At 40.7% G+C, this 23,137-nt stretch overlaps 2 protein-coding genes across 2 annotated transcripts; one reads left to right on the top strand and one right to left on the bottom strand.

Annotated features, from left to right (window-relative positions):
• Position 1: 1 nt before the first annotated feature.
• On the bottom strand, positions 2-8,205 carry LOC133884370 (receptor-like cytoplasmic kinase 185). The gene is made up of 5 exons (XM_062323749.1): positions 7,816-8,205; positions 6,745-6,941; positions 6,380-6,569; positions 2,097-2,488; positions 2-1,125 (listed from the first exon to the last, which is right to left on the bottom strand). The coding sequence occupies exons 1-5, from the start codon at positions 7,919-7,921 to the stop codon at positions 616-618; spliced, it is 1,395 nt and encodes a 464-aa protein (XP_062179733.1). The 5' UTR covers positions 7,922-8,205; the 3' UTR covers positions 2-615.
• A 2,070-nt stretch (positions 8,206-10,275) lies between these two features.
• Positions 10,276-18,075, top strand: LOC133884455 (succinate dehydrogenase subunit 4, mitochondrial-like). Its single transcript, XM_062323879.1, has 3 exons — positions 10,276-10,492; positions 17,128-17,229; positions 17,332-18,075. The coding sequence occupies exons 1-3, from the start codon at positions 10,328-10,330 to the stop codon at positions 17,731-17,733; spliced, it is 669 nt and encodes a 222-aa protein (XP_062179863.1). The 5' UTR covers positions 10,276-10,327; the 3' UTR covers positions 17,734-18,075.
• Positions 18,076-23,137: the final 5,062 nt, after the last annotated feature.

Genomic DNA, 23,137 nt, shown 5'->3' on the forward strand with positions numbered 1-23,137 from the left:
GGGACACAAAAGTTTGCTGGTAGAGATAACATAAAGGATGTGTTCTGACAACACCACACAAAAATGTCACAAGACGGATGTATCAAACACAGGTGGACTGCTGTAACCCCAGGTACAAACCCTTCAGGAAGAGAACATCACATCCCTCGACCCTCGGTACTCGGACTTGACATAAGCTCTACACTCCAACAATGGTGCGGCCACTGACACCCATCATTCAACAGCAACGGAAGATACCCACTGGATGAGATCATGTGCTCCTCAGAGCAGATTTTGCCTTTGTTCTCTACATTTTCAGCCAAATGTTGTTCTTCGCCATGATGATAAGTCCATATCTGCATGACGATTGCATTCACGAGGAATGGACGCCAGGGATGGGCGTTTTGATGGTGGCTGTGGTGGTGGGTGATATTTGAATGGAAAACAAGCTACGAAGCAGTGGTGATAGCCAGGAAAGGGAAAAAAAAAAAGGAAAGCTCTATTCACATAGACCACGGGACCAAGATGGAACCAACGCCATGTTCCTAAATCGTCCTGTTTGGTGCTGGCAAGCAACTCATCTTTTTTTTCAGAATGATGAGTGCATTGAACCTTTTGCTTCAGGGTTTTACTCATTCATACTTTAAAAGCTGCCCTGAGAATTTGGTCACTTTCTCTCTCTTCAATTCTCCCCCCATGTTTTGGGCTCTGCAACAGCACGCTGCCTGTCATATCCACATCATCCAAGCCAGACCGACAACCAGAACCACTGCCAGAATTTGTCCTGCTAACCTCAGCTTCATATTTTGATGCTGTGGTGGCTTCTCTTCTCCTCAAATCTGGAGAATGGTGATTTGGTGAACGGAGACGGCGTTGGTCACTGCTCCCACCACTTCGGTTGACCATCGGAGTAGATGAATTACTCCGATTATGTTGAACAGGGGCATTTGGATCGTATGTCTGAGAAGCTAGGTATGAGAGAGCGGTGACTACATCTCCTATAAAGGGTCGAGTAGCAGCTTGCTCTTGCAAACACATTGCAGCAACGGCTAAAGCCTGATACAGACCCCTCATGGGGAAGCGGCCCTGAAGTAACGGATCGGCCATTTTAGGAAATTTTCTGCGGTCCTTGAATAGAGGACGAGCCTGCAAAAAAAACAACCATAAATCAGGTATCCAAATCTGTATTATCAGAATATATATATATCCAGAGAAAATTTAAGAATGCAACTGCAGAGAAAATTTAAGAATGCAACTACAAAGAAAATATTATTAGATGGAAAATATATGCAGGCGATTAAGCAGCCTAAGAATACACACGAGGGCACTCATCAGTCTAGTATGATCCAATTTACACTTTTGTAGGACCAAAAACAATGTTCTAGCATGATAAATTCCAGAAATGTATCATATTGGTCAAAACTGCCAATAGCAACTGAATGTAACTTTTCTGAAGGACACCACAGGCAGTCTCTACCGCTTTGAAAAATAAATTAGATTGAGTTAAGTAGAAAGCAACCCCACAATGATATCATGTGTAGGCTTTGTAAGATAGCATTCAAGAAAAGGCAATGGTGTATGAAGTAGCAACAGACAGATATCTATCAGCGTCTGTGAGTTAATAAAGGTTAAAGACATTAGTACAAACAATGATATGATATCAAAAGAAAATTATTAAAAAAATAGTACAATCTGATGGCCATAAATGAAAAAAGATAAAAGAACCACCTACGAATTTCCAGTGCCCCATTCTCCAATTATAAAATCCTAAGTCAGAAGCAGCTGAGTAGCTCAAAGCAACCAATTTGTTTTACTGGGAAAAAGATGACTAAGCGCGGGTTCCTGAAACCTCCTTTATTGGGCATTTATTGTGCTAGCTAAGTGGGCTGCAGTGATCCATTCTCATTCTTCTTCTTGGAACTAGTCTTATTTTCCAGGCCAGAAAACAGTTTAATCATCATTTTTGTCAAAATGTTGCTGTATTTTTTCAGATACACTGTTAGTAACTATGTTTTAGTTTATCTCAAGAAAACTAAAAGGTAGGTGAGCTTTTCAATGATAAATTGAAGGCAAACAATCCATCATATGAAGAAAATTAAGTAGAGAAGAGAACATACCCATGCAACTAGGTTTTGCTCTCCATGAGGTTTGGTGTTGTCAATTGCTTTGCGGCCAGTAATCAGTTCAAGGAACACAACACCAAAACTATATACATCAGATTTAACCGTAAGCTGCCCTGTCATTGCATATTCTGGGGCACAGTAGCCATAAGTACCCATAACACGTGTTGAAACATGAGTCTTGTCACCAACAGGGCCAAGTTTTGCAAGGCCAAAGTCCGATAGCTTTGGATGATACCCTTCACCAAGTAGAATGTTTGATGACTTGAAATCCCGGTAAATAACAGGAGGACTTGCCTTGTCATGCAAGTATTCTAAGCCCTTGGCGGCACCAGCAGCTATTTTCATCCGTGTATTCCAGTCAAGAGGTTCCTTATCAGGTGGAATATCTAACATAAAAAATTAATAATATAATTAAGTTGCTGTAAGAAAAAAATGACAAATATGAATAAGCCCATGAATATTTTTTAGAAAAAAAACAGAGAGAAAGGGATAAGAGAGTTACTCTAAGGAATCACAATTTATTAACATCAAAGGGAAATGAAGATATGTTTTTTTTCTTATTCTTGGATGGTGATTTCAATTCTGAAACTGCAAAATTCCAAGTACTGAATGTGCAACAAGATATAACCTGATGCATGCCCATCGTCCACAAAGCAAAGAATCTAAATGTAGAAGGGTGGATGTGTGAACTGACCCTAATTGATACTATTATGCCTAGATCCATTAGATTTCACGCATGTTACTATGAACAGATCTGACAAGATGGATCCACGCATCATACTTACAGGTTTCAGTTCTCACCGTTTGCTGACGTGGCCGACTACGTCATGCCACAATTGCTTGCCAAGTTAGTAGATCCTAAGTGGTATTTGGGCTCCTTCTCTTGAAAGCTACCGATCTAGCGCGAGTTGAATTCCTGGACTCGAAAAATTGGCACTGGTAGGGGTTAGCATGGCACCATTTAGCCGCCCAAATGGCAATAGGACGCGAAAAATTGGCACTGGTGAGGATTAGCGTGGCACCATTTAGCCGCCCAAATGGTGCCATGCCAACCTTCACTATCGCCATTTGGACGGCTAAATGGTGCCATGCCAACCCGTACCAGCACCAATTTTTCGAGTCCAGGAATTCAACTCGTGCTAGATCGGTAGCTTTCAAGAGAAGGAGCCCAAATACCACTTAGGATCTGCTAACTTCGCAAGCAATTGTGGCATGACGTAGTCGGTCACGTCAGCAAACGGTAAGGGCTGAAACCTGTAAGTATGATGCGTGGATCCATCTTGTTAGATCTGTTCGCAGTAACAGAAATGTAGTTTTGTGATAAAATGATGCAAAGTGTAGTTTTGTGAAATAGGAGAGGAAAAGTGTAGTTTTATGATAGTTAAACCAAAAAAAGTGTAGTTTTGTGATAAAGTGATGCAAAGTAAGTGTGGTTCTGTGAAATAGAAAGGGGAAAATGTAGTTTTGTGATAATTTTGATGATCGTAGTGTAGTTTTGCGAAATTTACTCGAAGAATAATGAATACTCTTTGAGTATATTTGTACAGTATTCAGACCTAGATTTTACTAACAATGCATTAGCACAGGAGTAGGAATGAAAGAGGATTTCTTAGGATGGGGAGGAAAGCTTGAAGCAAGAGGATGTGATGATAATTAGGGCACGTTTGTATTGTCATCCTCAGCAAATTTACCCCATCATCAGCATTCTGCCTTTTCATTATAACATGAATAAAAAGTCATGGAGATCCACTTCATGGCTTTCTGCTGATTGACAAAGCACTTTTTTCTTTGTACCATGGGAAGATCCATTCCCAATCGAGAAACACATTTTCACATCATAATTTTAGAGCACGAGGTGTCTCTCCACGTGAGCATAAACCAAACAAACACAATCAATCTCTCAAGCAACAAACTGGAAATCAAGGTAAACTTTGAGGCCTACCTCAAGGCGAGGCACAGCCATGGTTTTTAAGGCGTCGCCTAGGCAACAAGGCATACCCAGGTTGCCATAGGGGCAAGGCGTCCACGTTGCCTTACGTGCATGCCTTCTCCAACTCTATTCTGCCATCTCCCACCCTTTCCTGGCTTGTTTCCGTCCTCTCCCACCCTTCTCCGGCTCGATTTCATCGTCTTCTACCCTTCTCTAGCTGGATTCCGCCGTCACCCGTCATCTCCGGTCATGATACCCTTGTTGTTCCCGTCGTCTTCGATCAGGAGGGAGGCTACGGCATTGTGGATGAGTGCAGGAGGCGAAGGGGAATGGAGTGGAGGTGAAGGGAAGATCGAGGGCTGAGGAGAAGCGCGATGAGAAGAAGTGAAGAGGCGACAATTGGGAACCCTAAATGTGTAGCTCTGGTGTCCTGTTGGGTGTAGCTGTGTGGTGGGTTGAGATGGGTTGGCTTGTTAAGTGGGCTAAATCCCTTGTAAGCCCATCTCTCTTCACTTCCTCTTTAATTTCTCTTCTGTTTTTTCTCTATTCTAAATACTTTTATGCACATACGGCGTCTCCTAGGCGTCCGCCTAAATCGCCTAGGCGGCAAGGCGTACCCAAGTCGCCACGCGTCGCCTTACCGCCTTAAGAACCTTGGGCACAGCCACGAACCAACCAAATGGACCTTTGGTTTCTAGTATGGTTAAAGTTTTATTCCATACTAATCAAAAGAACAATTGAACAACCAAGAGGAACAAAACTAGATCAAGGGAGAAAACGTGTGAAAGATATGGTGGACCAAATTATCAACTTTCAGGCCCTCTTAGGTCTACAAATCTAGAAAATACGTAGTAAGGATCGTAGGATCGTGCAACTCTGCAATCCTACCATGGCTAGGCGCCAAAGATTGCACCATGCATTAGAATATATTGGGATCAGCATTATACTGTAACTCGATTGTTGAATCATAGAGTTGTGACAATTGTGATTTTGTTGTTAGTAAGTACTTGAATGCATTAAATTACAAACTGAACCCATAAAACCTAAAATTAAAATACAAAATGTCACCAATCCATAAATTGAATGTCACAAGTAAATTACGATGTGCTAGGTCTGCCCCGCAAACCATTTAGAGCATTAATTAACTTTTAGCAGATGCACACTGTTCTGTTCACAAGCATTAGATCTGTACATTCTATTATGGCACCTTTTATGTGCACTTGGGTTTCCTACAGACCTACAGATGAGTTCGGGCCACAAGTCCATAACAGTTAACTTGCTCGATTGTGTCACCCCATGATTGTCTGCTTGACCCATTTCTCACAGCATAGAAAGATGGACAAATCGTGTTGTGTTGATCAAGACAGATTTACCAAGGTTTAAGTTTGTTAAAGATCGGTTTGGGTCACTAAAAGATTAAAAGCTTCAAAAAAATGATAAGTTACACAAATAAGTTTGGCTAGGGTTTGCTTGTCTAAACATTTGAAATGGCATAACACAACACAAACCCAATCCCATACTAGCCATTGGAAGCTACAGCTAGCCATAAGAAGTTCAGCATGTGAGAAGTCAAACAAACCTATGTCATTTACATTCAGAACTATAAGATGAATCTGTCTTCATATAAAGAAATTAGAATCAAGGTATACAAAACAACTGCCTCTTAATAAAAAATTAATGCACTAAACTCTCAATATAATTGATTAATAAACTTGATCACTTGATATGCAGATTCTTACAGACATTGGCGGATTACCATGCAGGAGAAGCTATTTGCCTTCGTAAAACAGTAAAACCATAATGCACAGTAAATATACATATAACATTTTTATTTTTTGTGATTTAAAATGGTGAGAGCAATTGCATATTAGTATATCACAGTGTATCATAGACATAAATATATTATCAACCAGTGACAGAACATGACTTAAAGAAGTTGAAATACCGGTGAAGTATGACTACATTTTGTTCGATAAATTTGAAATAGCACCTCCGCAAAGAGGGGCGATTTATGCTAGCCACCCATAGATGTACGACAAGATTTCATTCTATTAAGCATATCACTTTTAACCAACAATACAAATACACCTCCAAGTTAACCAGCTCAACTGTTGACTACTTTGCCAGGTCAACACTAGTAGAATAACAATGTAAGTAAGCAGCAGCAAGCTGATAAAAATATTCAGATAACTAGCTTCTTGCACAATCCCTAACCTCTCTGTTGCACAAAACATATGAAGCATCCAGAATAAAAAAATGCTGACATGTACAATACCATACAACTCTTTGAATATGTAGGACTATAGGTGTGTTTCAGTACATGTGTTCATAATTATAGCAAACTTACAGTGCAAATGATCCTCAAGTGATCCCAATGGCATAAACTCGTATACAAGAAGACGTTGGTCCCCATCAGCACAGTATCCAATTAGGTTGACTAGGTTGTCATGGTGCAATAGACTAAGCATTAGAACCTCAACCAGAAACTCCCTATTTCCTTGAAGTCCATTGCGATCAAGTTGCTTTACTGCAACAGCCTGTAAAGTACGGTGGTTTCATTAGTCAAGAGTTACATCAAAGAAAAGGTATTATCTACCTATTCGGCAACCACATTGGTATTAAATCAGCAACGTAAATAAACCGCTCAAACCTTAAATATGGGAGGGCTGATATAAAATTCCAATGCATGAAAGTATTTTCAGAATCACAAACCTGCCCATTCTCCAAACGTCCTTTATAAACACGGCCAAAACCTCCCTCACCCAATAAACAATCTTGTCTGAAGTTCTTAGTGGCAGCAGCAAGCTCACGAAAAGTGAAAGTGTGTGCTGCAATATGCTGATTGTTCCCCTCCCTCAGGATGACTGCATCCTTCTTAGAGTCAGATCCACCCTGTGGATTTGATTTATCTAAAGCAGAAGTTAATCTAGAGTTAGGTGTTATCCAAATTAAGGAATGCAACATAAACAAGGTGAACTACTCCCAACACACAAACATTAAAGTAGTAAGAGAAAGGCAAAATTGAAGCTACTGGTGAAATACATAACAAGTACAAGAAAAGTAAGTAAAATTGAAGCTATTGATGTTAATCAATACCACATGATCCTCGAATGCAGAGTGATATCAAGGGGCAGAAAAGTATGTGCTCAAATAATCAACATCAAACAAAGTACTTATCACTTCATATCCATCCAAGAACATATCTTCGACGAGCCTAAGGGCATGTACAATACAAGGTGCTTAGACACGAGTGCTTAAGGAAAGAGAATATTGCCACATCATTAAGCACTTGTGGAAAAATCCTTCTCTCCAGTGCAAATTGGTGCTTAAAAAGGTTCAACTACCTTGTTAGCAAACTTTAAGCACCTGAAGCAAACTTAAGCACCTTTTCCTCCCTATAAGCACCCACCCCATTTAACGTGGCACAAATAAACTGTTTTTTTATGTAAGCACCCCATTATGCATGCTCTCACCCCGTAAGCTCTAGGAACAGGGCAAGCTAAATTGACTCCATCAACTGGCCCAGCATGAACACAAATTCCACATATACTGCATGACATTCGCTAAACGAATACACGAGATGGTCTCCAGCTCTAACCATAGCTGAATCGAAAACGATATGTGGCAGAAGGATTGCCCGAAAGACGCAAGTTTGGCACATTTGCTAATCCGATCCACCCAAATCTAGGCTCAGCGCGCATCGACCGGCCACATTAGAGGAAATTACGAACCATTTCCGACTACAAAACCACACAAGATCCAGCCTTTCCCCAGGAACCGCACCTGATTCGACCCGGGCGACGCGGCGATCCGACGAGCCGTCCTTGCGCGCGCCGCCTTTCTTGGCTGCCCCCTCGCCGGCCGACCCGAAGCACGGCAGGCAGCCCATCCAGGAACCGCCCTTGAGAGGGGGGAAAGGAGGCAAGAAACGGGCGGCGGAGGCCTACCCACCAGACGGAACGGGGATTACTCCCCGATCTGAGGGCGGAGCCCCTCGCAAAATCCGATCTTTGGAAGATGCGGAGGAATTTGGATGGGATTTGGGAGCGGTGGGTCGGCGAATTTGGGCTGGGGGTGAGGGGAGCGGGGATGAAAGGGGACCAAGCAGAGAGACTCAAAGAGAAGGTGTCCGAGGTCCGAGGGCAAAAGTCAGCTCGGGGCCAGAGTGACGAGAGAGATGATCTTTGTGGAATCTTGTCCACGATCCTCCCCTGCTTGCAAACTCTGATTTGGAATAGCATGATTTGAATTGATTTAGCGTTGATTTGTTCCACAATATAGCAGACCACAAGTTCTCTTCCACAATATAGCAGACCAAAAGTTTTGAAAGTAGGCATTCATGCAAGTGTGTCAAAGTTACGATATATTATGTGTCTATTATATTTTGGGAGAGACGAAAGAGTGTAGCAGATGAGCTCGTAGTCTAGTAACAAAATCTTTAAGGATGGAGTGAAGGTGAGGTCCAATTTTCTATCCTCTATTTTATGGTTTTTAATGAAAACCGCGATAAGAAGACGCCGATAAAAAAGAATGTAACAACCCATAATTTTTTTAATAGGAACATAGCTCGTTCCATTAATAAGATGGTACATCTTAATTACTAGGTAAAAAATATGCCACAATTTGATAAAGAATTTAAACATCATCATAAAACTTCTACAATCAAATTGCACATGAACCCCTTCCTCAAGGTGTGTTGCCACCACCTTGGTTCGAAGTCATATCCTAGTGAACCTTTACTCGTCGTAACCTGAAAAACAAAAAGAGTTGCTCGATCATTGACGAAGGTGCAGAAGCTGTAGATAAATCTTCAAAGGCCATCAAACCATAAAATATCCAATTGAAATTTCAAAACAATAGTTTGTTATGATGGGTGTGATGCCTACTTTTCAAGGGAAATAGCAAAGAAAAGATAAACAAAGACCCAGTCTATATATTGCTAGGGTGTTTGAGGTCAAAACACTGATTTTTCAGTTGTTGGATCTAAAGCTCCTCCCACATTCAACGCATCCTCTTATTTCTTCTTCCTCTGATCTCCCTTCTCCTATTCTGACTCACATTAACACCTGCCCCATAGCATTGGCGAGCTCGCCCTGTCTCCATCGACTCTCACCGCCAAATCTACAGTTGCAGTCCATCTCCACGTTAACCCCTCCTGTTTTGGTGCCCCCTGTCACCACCCTCCTCCACCTAGTCGCCCCATCCACCTACTACCTCCACCATCGGGGCGGCTTTCCTCCCCAAAGCCTCACCATAGTCGAAGATATGGTCAGAGTTAGTCGAGGATGGAGAAGATCGGTCGGATCTTACCAGAGTTGGAAAAGAGGATGAAGTGTAGGGGTAGAGACAAGGGGAGGTCAGGGGTCAGCCCCTTATGCTTATATAGATCCATAGTGTATATATGTAATTAGTAGCATATACAAATCAAATAACTTAAAGAACTAATTGATATATAAATTTATTTTATCTACTATATATATTTCGAGTATTATATCTTTTTTTAACCTATATCAGGTATTAAACGTCGTCAAGTATAATTTACTATATATGGTTATTGTGGATGTATGTAACGAAACATTTTTCTTATCAAACTTTATCAAATTTAAAGCATTTAGGATAAATGGTCATGATTTATGTTGCATTGCTCTACTCTTTATTGATCTAAGCTCTAGCTATTTTCAATTATATATGTTTTTTAGCAACTTCTATGGTAGACCAATATCGAACTAGAAAAGACAATATTAAGACGTTGAATAGATAGATATCATCATTCATTATATGAAAGATCGTGCATTTATTACTATGAGTGAATTTGTATATGAATAAGAAAAAAAAGATGCTTTAAGTTGATCAGGAACATGAATTTATCGCAACGGTTGTATTTTGTTTTTATAAAAAATAAAAAATATTAACCAATATTAAGAAAAAGGTATGCTTTTTTACAAAGATCTATTTAATAGCTTCTAAAACTAATTTAAATTTGTCTCTCCTCGTTCCTTAATCCTGGCTCCCCCGCTGTGGAGAGGGAGGGAGATAAAAAAATTGGGGGTGGATAGGAGGAGAAACACTCGGACACACTATAGCTTTCCCGTAAATAAATGTATGTTGGGCCTATCTCGAAGGCAGGCCGTCCCAATTTCTCTTGGGTCAAAAACAGGAGCTATGACCAGGGCCGGGCCGGGCCGGGCCGAATCCACGAATACCTGTGAATGATGATGCAAGATGACCTGGTACGCCTCTTTTTCTTCCGGCGTGCGAAACCCCCACCCCAGTTTCTCTCTGACCGAACCTGGCCATGGCGTCGCGAACCCTGACCCGATCCAGGTTCCTAGCCCTCGGCGCCGCCCTCTCCCGCGCCGGCGCCGACGCTGCGCCGCCGCTCGCCGGAGCCCGCGCGCTCTCCTCCCTCCCCCGATACCCCGCCCCCTCGTCGCCCGCGGCGGGGTCCCCCCTCGGCAAGGTTCGCTCGTCTCCTCTCCCTCCCTCGGCTGGTGGCTTTCTTATCTTACAGATCGGAGTGGGCGATCGTGTTGCGATTCTATTCGAGCGATGTGATCTGGTCGCGTGTGTGCTTGATCTGATCCTCTGCCGTGTGATGGATGATCTGGCTTGTAGCGGTGCCTTATACAGCCCTCGTCGTTCCATTTGCGTCTGTTTTGGTGTAAGAGCTGGATAATTCTCTTGTTAGTGTCGCCATGGGGTTTACTTGCGCGAAATAGTACGGAGTAGTATGCTTGTAGCGATCTGCAAGCTGAATCCTTGGACATGGTGAGAATGACGGTAGAAGTGCAAGGAAACAATGCACGATACCATGGAGAGAAGAGGCCGCCTGTTAGGGGGGTATTTAACTATTTGCCACTCTTATCAGGTGAGTGACAACAGATTTGCTACCATAGCCTACTGTCAGTGACTCAGGTGGCTTCACATGTCAGCGAGAGACCGAATTGGCACACGGTAAAAGTGGCAAAAAGTTAAATAATCCCATGTTGGGGCTATGATTAACAGGTCTGGCATGCCCATGGAGGGACAACTGTACACTAGTACAAAAAAACTAGTGTACAAACCGGTTCATAACCCCTATTGCAGTTCTACTTTTCGAACCTACTAAAACAAAGCAACTGTTATAATCGCAGTACTGGAACCGACTGTGATAATGCACTATCACAGTCAACTCTAGCTAGGAACCGACTGTGATAATGCAACTATCACAGTCAGTTCTAGCTAGGAACTGACTGGGATAGTTGTCACAGCCCCCAAAAAAGCTGGGTCATTATGCACTATTTATTATTACCTGAAGGATCATTTCAATTAAACACATGCAAAAGAAAACTACCACAGCTATGTGCACAGATTTATAAAGTTACATATAGACCAAAGCTTACCTTTACTAAGGAGCTAGAACAGGGCAAAGTTGCTCCAACTACTAAGGAGCTTGAGTGCTAAGAAAACAACAATGTAATATGGAACTACACGGTGTAGCTATCCATATCATTTGATTGAGAAACTTGGAGATCTGAATGAGAAGAAACATGTAGAACAAACCAGTTTTCACCTCTTCTTTCCCCTCTTTCCACTCACTTCTTTAGCTTCTCAATCTCCAAATTCTATCAATGTATGATCAGCCTGAAAGTTCACTTGACTGACCTCATCTCAACTTTACACGAGCAGGACTAAATATCTGAAAGGATGAAACAAATAATTCTGAATCAATGACTGAAAGAACTGAAGTGATAATATGTAAGCATCAGCAAGAATAACAGAAGCATGCCAGCATTGCCTGCCTGTGCGATATAGAGATGAAAAAGTAAGGCAAAATCAATCCACTTACAATATATATGTACCTGGCTTATGATTTTGACACTTGAACATTTTTGCACAGGCCACTAAAAGAACAAGAGTGAACAGCAAGGAAAAGATACTAAAGTTAGAGCTTTTACTTCAACCTTTCCATTCCAGTTTATCTCTGCATTCATGAATCCTTAACACTTCATATATAGTCCTTGAAGATCAAATCACTTGGGAGACCCTTCCAAGAGATATCTAGAGTATAAAAGGGCTATTCCACTACAAGGAACAACTTCAACTTATTCTTCAGAGAAATGCTGGCATTGCAAGGAATGGACAACTAAAAGTGCCTAATCAAATTTGAGGGATAACTTACGATATAATATATGCATAATCATTCAGAGAAATGCTGCCATTTTTATTATCCTCATTTTCTTCTCCTTGCTACACCTAGAAAGCAAAAAAATAAAATAAAATGACAAAAATAAGTTAGAATTCACAAGTCACATTCTGGAATGCAAGGTATATACAATATACAATCATTCCAAACTCACATTCATTAACTTCCGTAGGGATTGCCATCATAATTTGGATAGCAACACAATACAAGTGAAGGCAACTCGCTCCTCCGAAATTGCGTGTACAAGTAACCAAATGCGATAATGGCACTCGGTAGCTTGTGCGCGCAATTTCAGGAAGAGCGAATGACATATAGCTATCCATCATCATCATTTGCCAAAAGAAGCACATCTAGCTTCTATAAAAAAACAAACTACAAAAAAAGCACATCTAGCTTCTATAGACATTAGAATTTGGATAGCAGCACACTACAAATTGCGTGCAGAAGTAACCAATTGTAATAATGGCACTCAGTAGCTTGCACACGTAATTTCAGGATGAGTGAATGACATATATCTATCCAACATCATCATTTGCCAAAAAAAAAGCACATCTAGCTTCTATAAAAAAATCAAATTGAAAAAAGCACATCTAGCTTCTATAGGCATCATAATTTGGATAGCAAAAATAAATAAATTGAAAGTCGTTGCCCCCCCCCCCCCACACACACACAGCTACATGCTTTGGCTAAACAAGCAACATCGACATTTGAGAAAATTTGCATCACACTATTTATCGTCTGAATTTGACGTCAGGACGAGGGTGGCGGCGTGGTCATTGGCGTTAGAACAAGGGCGGCGGCAGCGGTTGGAAGTCGTCAATGAGGAGGCGTCGCTGTGGCGGACGCAGGGGAGGTGGCAGCACTGGGTGGGGGCTCAGGGTGGTGTTGTAGGCTGGCGGCTGCTACGATGCGTTGCGGCAGGACAACATTGAGGAGAGGGAGCGACGCTGCAGCTGACGAGCATGAAGAGGGGTCGGTTCTTGGCTCACAAAGAAATTGGATCAAGCAAGGAACATAGACCGACACAAGGAACTCATCCATTACGCCGATGCCCAGAAGAATCAACCTATTAAAAGAGAGAATCCTATAGAACAGATCAAATTCCTTCAAGAAAACAACATTAAAAAAAAGCAAATGAGTGTCACATATGAACAAGAAAACAAGATAAACAATGAGACAGGAGTGGGGAACGACGTCATTCACCTCTCGTGCTCAGCGGTGTCCCAGATCTGGGCCTGGACTCGAAGCTAAACTCGTTGCGCACGAAGGGGGAGAACAGGTTGGATTTGTTGACCCCGGAGTCACCATTGGCTCTCCGAGCCACCGTAGGCCGCTCGAAAAACTCCGTCGTCGCGGCCAGATCTGGAGGCGCCCACGCAAGGCTCACCTAACTGCGACGCTGCACCTCTGTCAACTCCATCAGGTTGTGGTCACTGGTGGCAGCCACGCACCATCCACGACTCGTTCGACCAGGTCGGGGTAAGAGGAGGGGGCGGCATGGCTTTGCGTGGTGGCGGGTTTGGGGAATAGCATCTTGTCACCGCACGAGGGCATCTGGCATGAGCGAGCAATGTTGGGGGCAACGAGTGGACCAGAGAGCCCACCATCAGATTAAATTTTTTATTTCACCGCCTCCTCGTACGCGTCCTCGGTTGTTATAGTCAGTTTTCAGCTGGAACCGACTGCGATAATATAGAAATTCCAGTCGGTTCCAACCAAGAACTGACTAGGATATATTCCAGTCGGTTGGTGACCACAACCGACTATGACATGTGATTAAAAACCGAATGGGATGTTTTGGCATTGTCGTGGAGTAAAGAATCAACTGTGATATCACTTTCCCAGTCAGTTTTATGAAACCGTATGTGATTTTGGTTTTGGAACCGACTGGGTTTAACATTTTTGTAGTAGTGGTAGGATTTCCAGCTGCAAGAATGATAAAAATGTAACTTTGTCAATGGTGTGCAGAGGTGTACGTTATATTCTGCAAAAAGTTTCATATTGTGGGTTAAAATGAGACGGTACAGCCCCTGAGTTGATATCATTTACTCTGACGGAGAACAATATGTTGCAGTTTCTTATAATGAGGTTGTGACATAGTTAGGACAGATGCTGAGCTGTTCCTTAGAATAAAATGGAAGCAGTATCATTCTTTAGTTGGGAAGGTAAATCATTGTTGATCTCTGGTGGCTGCTGAGTTGCTTTCAGTTCAAGTACATCAAATCCAGGAATTACGTTCAAATGTGGATGATTGCAAATATTCAGCTATTCCTTAAGCTCTAACACAAATATAATATGCAAATAACATTTGGGATTCTGCACATTAGCTCGATATAGCCTGTTCCTACGAACACATCAGAGGATGCAATGTTCATATTTATCTTGTTGGTAAAATGTTGGTATAACCTTTGCAAAATTCCTTTACAAAGAGGCAAAGACCCAAACCAAATTGCAAAATGCACTTGGTAGTCGTGTGATCCAATGTAGGCTTTGTAGTGTCGAGCATGATGCATGGGCATCAAGGATTGTAAATTTGCAACGAGCTGTTCTGATTTCTGAAGAAAATGACAATGAGTTATATAAATACACTTAAAGGGATTATGAATGCCCTGCATGCTAGCTTTATGTATGCAAACATAGATTTTACAATGATTCTTAAGCATCAAATGTATGCTAAGTGTGAGAATTTGCTATGACTTGGATTCAATAGTCCTCCTTTCACGATTCAGTAGTCCATCATATTTCAGTAGTTCATCCCTTCAGGTTCAGTAGTCATCCCTTTGGGTTCAATAGTTTCTCCCTTAGTGAATCCTTCCAGTATCTTGGATTTAGTAGTTCACTTTGTTCAGTAGTTTCAAGTTATAGTAAATTCAGTAATGCTACATTTAGAAATTTTGTTAGTAGTACTTCTTTCAGAGTTCAGTAGTTCCAAATCATAGTAAAGTTCTACACTTAGTATAATTTGCTATTGCTTGGACTCAATACTTTATCCATTCATTCAATAGTTCACCCTTCTCGGTTTAGTAATTCATTCCTTGGTGTTCAGTAGTTCTTTGTTTTTAGTAGTTTATCCCTTTGGGTTTAGTAGTTCAAAGTTATAGTGTCAGTAGTCGGTTTGCTATGACTTGGATTTAGTAGTCCACCTTTCCTTCAGTAGTCCTCATATGTTTTCTTCAGTAATATTTCATGGTTCAATAGTTCCTAGCCATAGCAATTAGCATCCAACTCATAGTAAATTTCTAGTTCACTAGTTCATCCTTCATGGCTTCAATAGTTCATCATTTTACAGGTTCAATAGTTCATTATTTAATGATTCAGTAATTAATTATATTAGAATTTAGTGGCACATCCTTTGAAATTGGAAGGTGATCCATGTTTCTTTCTTGTTTTGTGCATAATACAAATCCAGTACATCAGTGATTTCAATATTTTTTTCTCAGTAACAACATCTAGAGATTCCTTTTCTTCCTCTCCTCCACATTCCCATTCGCCTCCTCCATGATGCTTCGCCTTTAGTGACATTTTGGGCATGCCCAAGCTTAATTTCATGCCTAGGTGGTCGCGCTCCTCCGATTCCAACGGCAAAAGCTCGCAACGGCCACCACAACTTCAGAATAATTATTCTATCAAACTTGCAAATTTAGTTAATCATCACGCACAGCTGCGAACTGCCCATCTTACAAGGGAAATAGATCCAATATCTAATCGACACCGCTTGATTGGCGTCTACGAAGCTGTTGGCATCTGCTCCATGAGATGATATTGGTCTTAGGAACAATTCGAAAGAGAGCAATTGCTTATTTTACATAGCCAAGCTTCATGTGAGCATCGATCAATGAATTCTACGACACAGTTGTTCCGCCTCTCCTCCTCGCCCCAGCCGTTGCCTCCCCCCCCCCCCTCGCCTCCCTCCTTGCCTTGCTGTCGCCTCTGCCTCGTCCTCACCCCCGTCGCCACCTCCACCTCCTCCTCTCTCCCGCCGCTGCCTCCTCTCCCCAACCTTGGACACAGTCACGACGCTTTGGATGCGTGTCGCACCACGTTCAAGGCGTGTCGACGCGGCAAAAAAATTTCGGACTTGTGAGTCCCCGTAACACTAGCTTTACTGTGATTAGGGGGGTTCAACTTCGCGTAATGTGTGACTTATGTGCAAAAAAGTATCTCATAGGATTCTTAAAGTATTGCCTACATTCATAAGTAGTTACTACTTTGTGTTTGTGGTGCCCTTAGTACTTCCTCCACATAAACTGCAAAGGTCATTTCTTTACCGAATGATTTTTGCAAGCTTTTCACTAGTAAATGTTCATTCTTATGCGGAATACTGATCTAAACAGGAAATGAAGAAACCAAAATCCATGTTTCGCTATGTGGACGATCAAATACTGGAGGAAACATAGTTGATTCCTGAAATCATTTTAATTACATTTACTTTACCCTACCATTGTAGACTAATGATGGACTTAGTCGAATCCATCCACAAATTACGTTCTTGTTAACACTCTGATCTTTTGTGCTAGTCAGAAAGAAAATTGTATATTCTGCCACACATCATTCCCTTGACAGAATAGTTTATCTTTTTGGATTCTGATAATCTAGGTATCTAACACTTGATGCCATTCAATAATTAATCTACCTTCCTACATTTTACTTAATCTAGTTAATTGTTTGCTCTCTTTCTTTTGCATGGTATGCCTTTACTCTTTTTTCCATCCATGCTTTCTATATTGAAAACCATTACTAATTTGGTTCGTTTCACTGAGTAATGGAAACTTGTAATTTTTCTATTAGAAGTCATGTAGGTTTGAAAGAAGTTGGGGGCATGGTTTCTTTTATAGCAATGTTTCTTTTGTTCAGAAGAGTGAAAGTCTATTGTGCACTAATTTGTGTTTCTGGTGTATGCATGTGCGCAGGTTCTGGGGTATGAACCAACATCACACATCAGAGGCACACAATTTTTACCTCGCTGGTTTTCTACTGTAGCGTCCAATGGATCACCCCTGCAGAAGTCACAGGTTTGCAACCAGCCAGACTCATGCTTGATTTGTCACTTGGTCTGCCACCCTGTGCCAGATCCCAGATGCTCATGTATTTGGTGATGCTTACAAATCTAACAGATCTCGGAGACACATAAATCAGTTGCTGAAATGGGACAGTCTGTAGCACAGAATTCGAGGGAGGGAGCCACCCCCAAGGTTGTGGCGCACAGCCCACTGGAAGCTGCTATTGCTAAACCTAGAAGCGGTCCCTTGACAAGTGAAAGCTCTAAAGTAAGGCGATCGGAGATAGCAACCCAAGTTACATTTTACATGATCCCAGCTCTGCTTCTTGCCTCGAGAAACAGCATAAGTACCTCTCTTCTGGTCGGTGCGGTGTTCCATCAAGTATACATGTTCCACAAGGAGATCTTTCTGGACTATGTGCACCACGATATCACCAGAAAGTGGGCTTTGATATACTTCAAGCTGCTTTTGCTGGTCATGGCGAAGGACACCATCACATACTTCAATTTGTTCTAAGCTCACCCAGTTAGTTTTCCAAGGGACCCGCAATGCACTCATCTGTACAATGAGAATAATGATGATGGACAAATTCTGGAGCGCTGGTTCTTCTATTCCCCTTCCTGAACTTGCATCATTTCCATCTTTTTTCTGCCCCACTTTGCTCTCGTGTTAAGTTTATCGGTTTTGAAGGGATTGATCAGTGACCAATCAGATGATGTCCCTAATTTGACTGCAGGCCAGTGCATCCTTGCTTGTAATAATAGTAAATATCAAACATGCAACTTTTATTTCGTAATTGCTAGCCTGCTTAAGTCGCAATGATTCTATTTTCGATGATTATCAAGTTGTTATGCTTTAGACAGCTCTCCTGTCACAAAACTGGCCACATTTGCTTGTTCGCTCCTCTGAGTTGCTTCGGTGCTGCGAAATTGCTAGCTTGTCGAGCTATGTGCTTTCTTCCCCTCGTTTATGTTCTGCTGCGTTATTATCTCAAGGCTGCTTTGGCAGCTGATACAAGAAAATTAAGAACCGTTGGGTAAATGGTTGTAGTTACATTTATGCAAGCATGAAGTTACTATTTGTATGATTTGCATCTTCTGCATCCTTGTACAATTGTGTTGCAACACTGAATTGCCGGCAAATTTTGCAGCCGCTTACATGCGACCCCCGCGGCTGCCGCGTGCACATGGTCGGCACGGTGACCGGCGGCCACGGGCTGTGGATCCATGCTTGAATGCTGGCACTGGCCCAAGCACAGGCAGCAGCAGCTGCGGCAGAACCGGACACACCTCTAGCTGTCTGCATGCCACACTCCCAGTGCTCTACCAGTCACCACTCTCCACTGTGCAGTGAACGATAGTAACTATGGAGCAGTGGTATGGCCAATGGCCTTCTGGACTTCGGGTTGAACGGTCACTCTTGCAGAACAGCAGACAGAAGGGGGTTCTTGGGTTTGGCTCCTTTTTCTTTTTTTCTCTTCTGCTTTTGCCTTTGTTTCTCCGGATCTAATATTCAAAGAGAAAAGTACTACATCCATCTCAAAATATATAATGTTTTAAAGTTGAGCACAAGTATTAAGGTGAGAGATAAAATGATCATCTTACTCTCTTTTGATACCATTTATTGCATGAAAAATGAGATTTGTATTGGAAAGGAAATTACTTAATGGAGGAGGTAAAATTGGAAAACTTGGATAAAAGTTACATTAAAATCGTAGAACATCATGTATTTTGAACATTGTAGAAGAGATTAAAACGTCATCTATGTCTTGGAGTAGATATTATGGCTAGGGTTCCCATACTGCTCCCATTTGTTGCCTTCCTGGCTATTACAACTCACCACCTGTTTATATATTTACACACGCGCGCACATATATATAGACACACAAACATGCATACATGCATGCAAGCATACATACATATTATTTCTCTCTCTCTCTCTCTCTCTAGCTTTGTTGAATGGGGTCTTGCTGCATTCAATTTAGATTTGATCCTTTTAGAAGCAGCTTCTTATTTTGAGCAAAATAATTGCAATCGGTGTCGCATCTTATGGATGTACAATTTTCACTTTTAATGTTGAGTTGCTTTTGATATTTAATTGCCATGATTTAATCTCACAACTTTTTGCAAGGAATATCTAAAGTTGGTAGTAAAAGGTATAGTAGGAACTTAGAAGTTAGAACATACTTTTAACGTCATATTCAGGTAAAGAATTCTCTCCTCACTTACGTATCTTTGATGATTTTAAATCCTCAAAACAATAATTTTTATTTACACGACACGAGCGAGATTTCTTAGGAGTACTGTTTTATGCAATACGATACTCCTTTTATCCTTGTCAAATTTTACTACTTTCAGTTTATTATTTACAAATGGAGCAGAGCAGGAAGAAGAACAGGTTCTAGTGAATATCTCATCCAACTACACATCTAATGCATCCAGTTACACTCTCTGGATGGAGTCTCTCATTTGGATAAAATGCTGGTTGTATTTTGAGCAGCATTTTGTCTCATGAGCTATGGAACTAGTAGATTACACATGCAGATCTTGTTAATAATGCCCCGTCTACATATAGATGGGTCGGGTAAGGTTTTCTCTCCCCTGCAACAAATTGGATTCAACAGGCTGGAAGTTGGTCCATTGTGATGAGTGTTCCTGCAGAGGCAAGTCATTGGATTCTCATCTCCATAACAGCATCATGCATGTGGCTTCCCCCTGTTTAATTTTGTTTCCCACTTTGGCCTCTTATTTGGTCAACTTGGCACCTTGGGGATGTCTCTGTTCATAGAGATTGCATCCAACACTCCTTTAGAAAAAAAGAAGATAATATTACATGTACCACAAGTAAACTATGCATTTTATATAAAAAAATTTGAAGGAAATTTTAGATAATTTTCCAGTTTCCAAAACACAGTCCAGGTACTGGACCACTTTTGGCCGTTAGTTTGCCACTGTTATTAACCATGCACGTTGTATGTTTGAAGAATTAGAATATATGCACTGCTCTGATATCATACATTATATCTAGGCCAATGTATCGATCAGGTCAAAGTACTTTGCAAGTTGATATCTTAATTTACGTCAGGTTGGACTTGCAGCTGCACAATGCTTAACGTGCTTGCAATTTTTTATCTGGGCTGCATGAGTGCGTGAGCGTAGTTTATTGGATGCAGATTTGGATCTTGGGGGAGTATCTGACTGGACCCATTGCTACCCTGTTTTTTGTCTGCTTCCTTTGCCAAAACCTCTGCCTGCACCCTAGGACCTCTATAACTGTATTGCACATTGCTGCACTACGCTTCATGTGATGAAATGGATATGTTTGACACTTAATTAAACAGCTATGCGTCTGTAGCATTGTTGAAGTAAACCGACTTACCCAGTTTATTCAGAAAATATGTAAGATCAGCCACGTTAAAATAATATCAATACATGTATACCAATATATTATATTTATTAACATTATGCTTGCTCCAGCACAACTTTGAAGTTCTTATCTTTTTACCACCATTTCTCTTACATTATAAACATAAAACTGCAGAATAGTCTCATCATAAACAAATTTGATCAATACCAACTTTTAGGAACAGATTGTTGGTAAAGCTAAAAAGGTGCGAAGAAAAACTACTACAGTTGCATTTGGAACCAAAGAAAGGTAACCTAGCTCCCCATCTAGCAGCAGCATCAATCTTGAGCTGCTAGAGACAGGCAGGCCTTTTTACATGGAAAGCGTTTTCTCACTTCACAGTGACAGAGGAGCTTTTGGAGCCCTTTTCCCCATGCAAGCAAATTAAGGACGGCTGCGCCGGGCCTTCTCCGTGCTAATCCCGGGCCGGTCAAAGGAAATACCGCGGTCCCAACCAGTGTTCAACTTATCCACGGTTACTGCTCAACCGAGCTTACCGCTCTATATCAATAATAGAAATCTATCGGTTTTCAAATTTCAATTAATTTTTTTAAAAATAAATAAAAATAAAAAATAAAAAATTCTAAAAAACTAGAAACAATTTTAAGATCTTCTATGAAAACAAATTTAAAAAATGATATCGTTTGCATCATATTCTATAGGGACGAAATTTTTAAAAAAAATTAAAGCGTGCAACTCATTTATTAACTTATGTTAAAGAAAAGCTTAACATATAAACACATATATTTTTTTGTGTAGAAAGTATCTTAAGAGGATCTTTATAATTGGTTTCACTTCATTTAGAGTTTTATTAATTTCTCCATCATTTTTACAAAGTTCACAAGCATAAAGTGAATATTTTAAGAAACAATACTATAATTAACATTTTCATGTCTACCATTATTTTTCCTGCATAAAGAATAGTATAAGAAAACTAATAAAAGTGGTTTCACTAATTTTGGAGGTGTGATGGATTAGTTATGAATTAATCTATTTTCAACACATTTACACAATCCTGCATGTAACAATAACTATTTCATGAGTTCATGTATTTTCAAAAGACATAGGATCATGTAAGAAGACTAAAAATATTGGTTTCATGATTTTTGGATTAGCAAAAAGTAAACTATGCATTTAATTAGGTTTATCAAATATATTTTCTCACAGACAATATTCAACTTTTTTATAAGTATAAATACTTTTATCATATAAATCATGTTACAAGGAAATTAACAAAATTTGTTTCACTTGATTTGAAGATCAGATGAATTAGTTATTGATTTTAGAAGATTAAATCATTTTTTTTATTTTTTTGTTAAATTTCACTAAAATTCGAGAAAACCGTTCAATAAATCGCTAAAACTGAACGGTTGCTGATGAATGGAACGATTACTGACAATTAAAAAAATGCGGAAAAACCGCTCGATAAATCGCTAAATGTGTTCGGTAACCGTAGCAAACCGACCGGTTACCGTTCGGTTAATTCGATCCGAATTCTCACCGAATTTAAACTTAATTGAGTAAATTTTGAATGAATTCTCGTCAATTTTTACCAAATATCATGATAACCACGATTTCCCTGTAACCGCTAACGAGCAGTTTTCAGGATCTAAACTGTTTTGTGAACCATGTCCTCACCCAAAGCAAGCATGATCACGGTAATAGCGGCAGCAGGGACAGCCACTTGCGCTGTGTGGGCCCCGGTTGTCCGGCACCGTTTGTTCTTGGTCTGATCATATGTTTGTGGCTCCATGTATGCAAGGGCTTTCGGCCTCTCACTCTCGGAGGAGATGCAGTGTTTGCTAGATGGGCAGTTGTACAGTTTGGTAAGCAAAAGTTGGTCATTCTGTTTTGGAACTGATTATTGTCATGCGTGTCAGACGGCGTTCATTCTATTTCGAGATACAAGGGAACATAATAAAACGCATTGGCCTTCGGAAAAAAAAAACGCATTGGCCAATATGTGCCGGTTGTAATTGTTAGTAACAAAAGTATCTAGCAATTATTGAATCCCATATGCATGACATCTACTCTATCTAATCCCAAAAATAAGTCCATTAGGATATAGACATCGAGGCTGCTAGTGTCTGGATGTCCAATCTGGACGCAGCGTCAGATGGTTTCTTGAAACATTATCAAAGAACTTCTGCAATATCGAAAATCAACTTCTGCAACATCAAAATACATACACTGAAAAAGTAATTAGCGGACCCCAAAAAATTATCCATTTGAGTTAATTTTACCGGACGATATGTGAAACATTCTCGAAGAACTTCTGCAACAAATTTTCATAACGTCTGAAACATTAAATTTGAACATCTGAAACATATGGATAGTATTTTCAACGAAACTTACCTCTTAGATTGTTTGACGTCAACAACATCGGCTTGGTTGGATATGTGTCATATCCCAAAACGCTAATTACAGGACTAAGCATGTATAATCATCATGACAGTATGTTTTATACGATTAGTTATTATTTTAGATATTTTGGGAGTGAAAATAGTATAGTAAG

Source organism: Phragmites australis, chromosome 11 (assembly GCF_958298935.1).
Source record: "Phragmites australis chromosome 11, lpPhrAust1.1, whole genome shotgun sequence".
NCBI lineage: Eukaryota > Viridiplantae > Streptophyta > Magnoliopsida > Poales > Poaceae > Phragmites > Phragmites australis.

What these genes read in the sequence shown, in the direction of transcription:
- LOC133884370 (XM_062323749.1), bottom strand. Translation starts at nt 7,921, where the DNA reads ATGGGCTGCCTGCCGTGCTTCGGGTCGGCCGGCGAGGGGGCAGCCAAG. An exon ending in GACGTTTGGAGAATGGGCAG is followed by an intron (nt 6,570 to 6,744) that starts GTTTGTGATTCT and finishes CGTACTTTACAG; the next exon opens with GCTGTTGCAGTAAAGCAACT. An exon ending in AGCAAAACCTAGTTGCATGG is followed by an intron (nt 1,126 to 2,096) that starts GTATGTTCTCTT and finishes TTTTTTTTGCAG; the next exon opens with GCTCGTCCTCTATTCAAGGA.
- LOC133884455 (XM_062323879.1), top strand. Translation starts at nt 10,328, where the DNA reads ATGGCGTCGCGAACCCTGACCCGATCCAGGTTCCTAGCCCTCGGCGCC. An exon ending in CGGGGTCCCCCCTCGGCAAG is followed by an intron (nt 10,493 to 17,127) that starts GTTCGCTCGTCT and finishes GCATGTGCGCAG; the next exon opens with GTTCTGGGGTATGAACCAAC. An exon ending in CACCCCTGCAGAAGTCACAG is followed by an intron (nt 17,230 to 17,331) that starts GTTTGCAACCAG and finishes CAAATCTAACAG; the next exon opens with ATCTCGGAGACACATAAATC.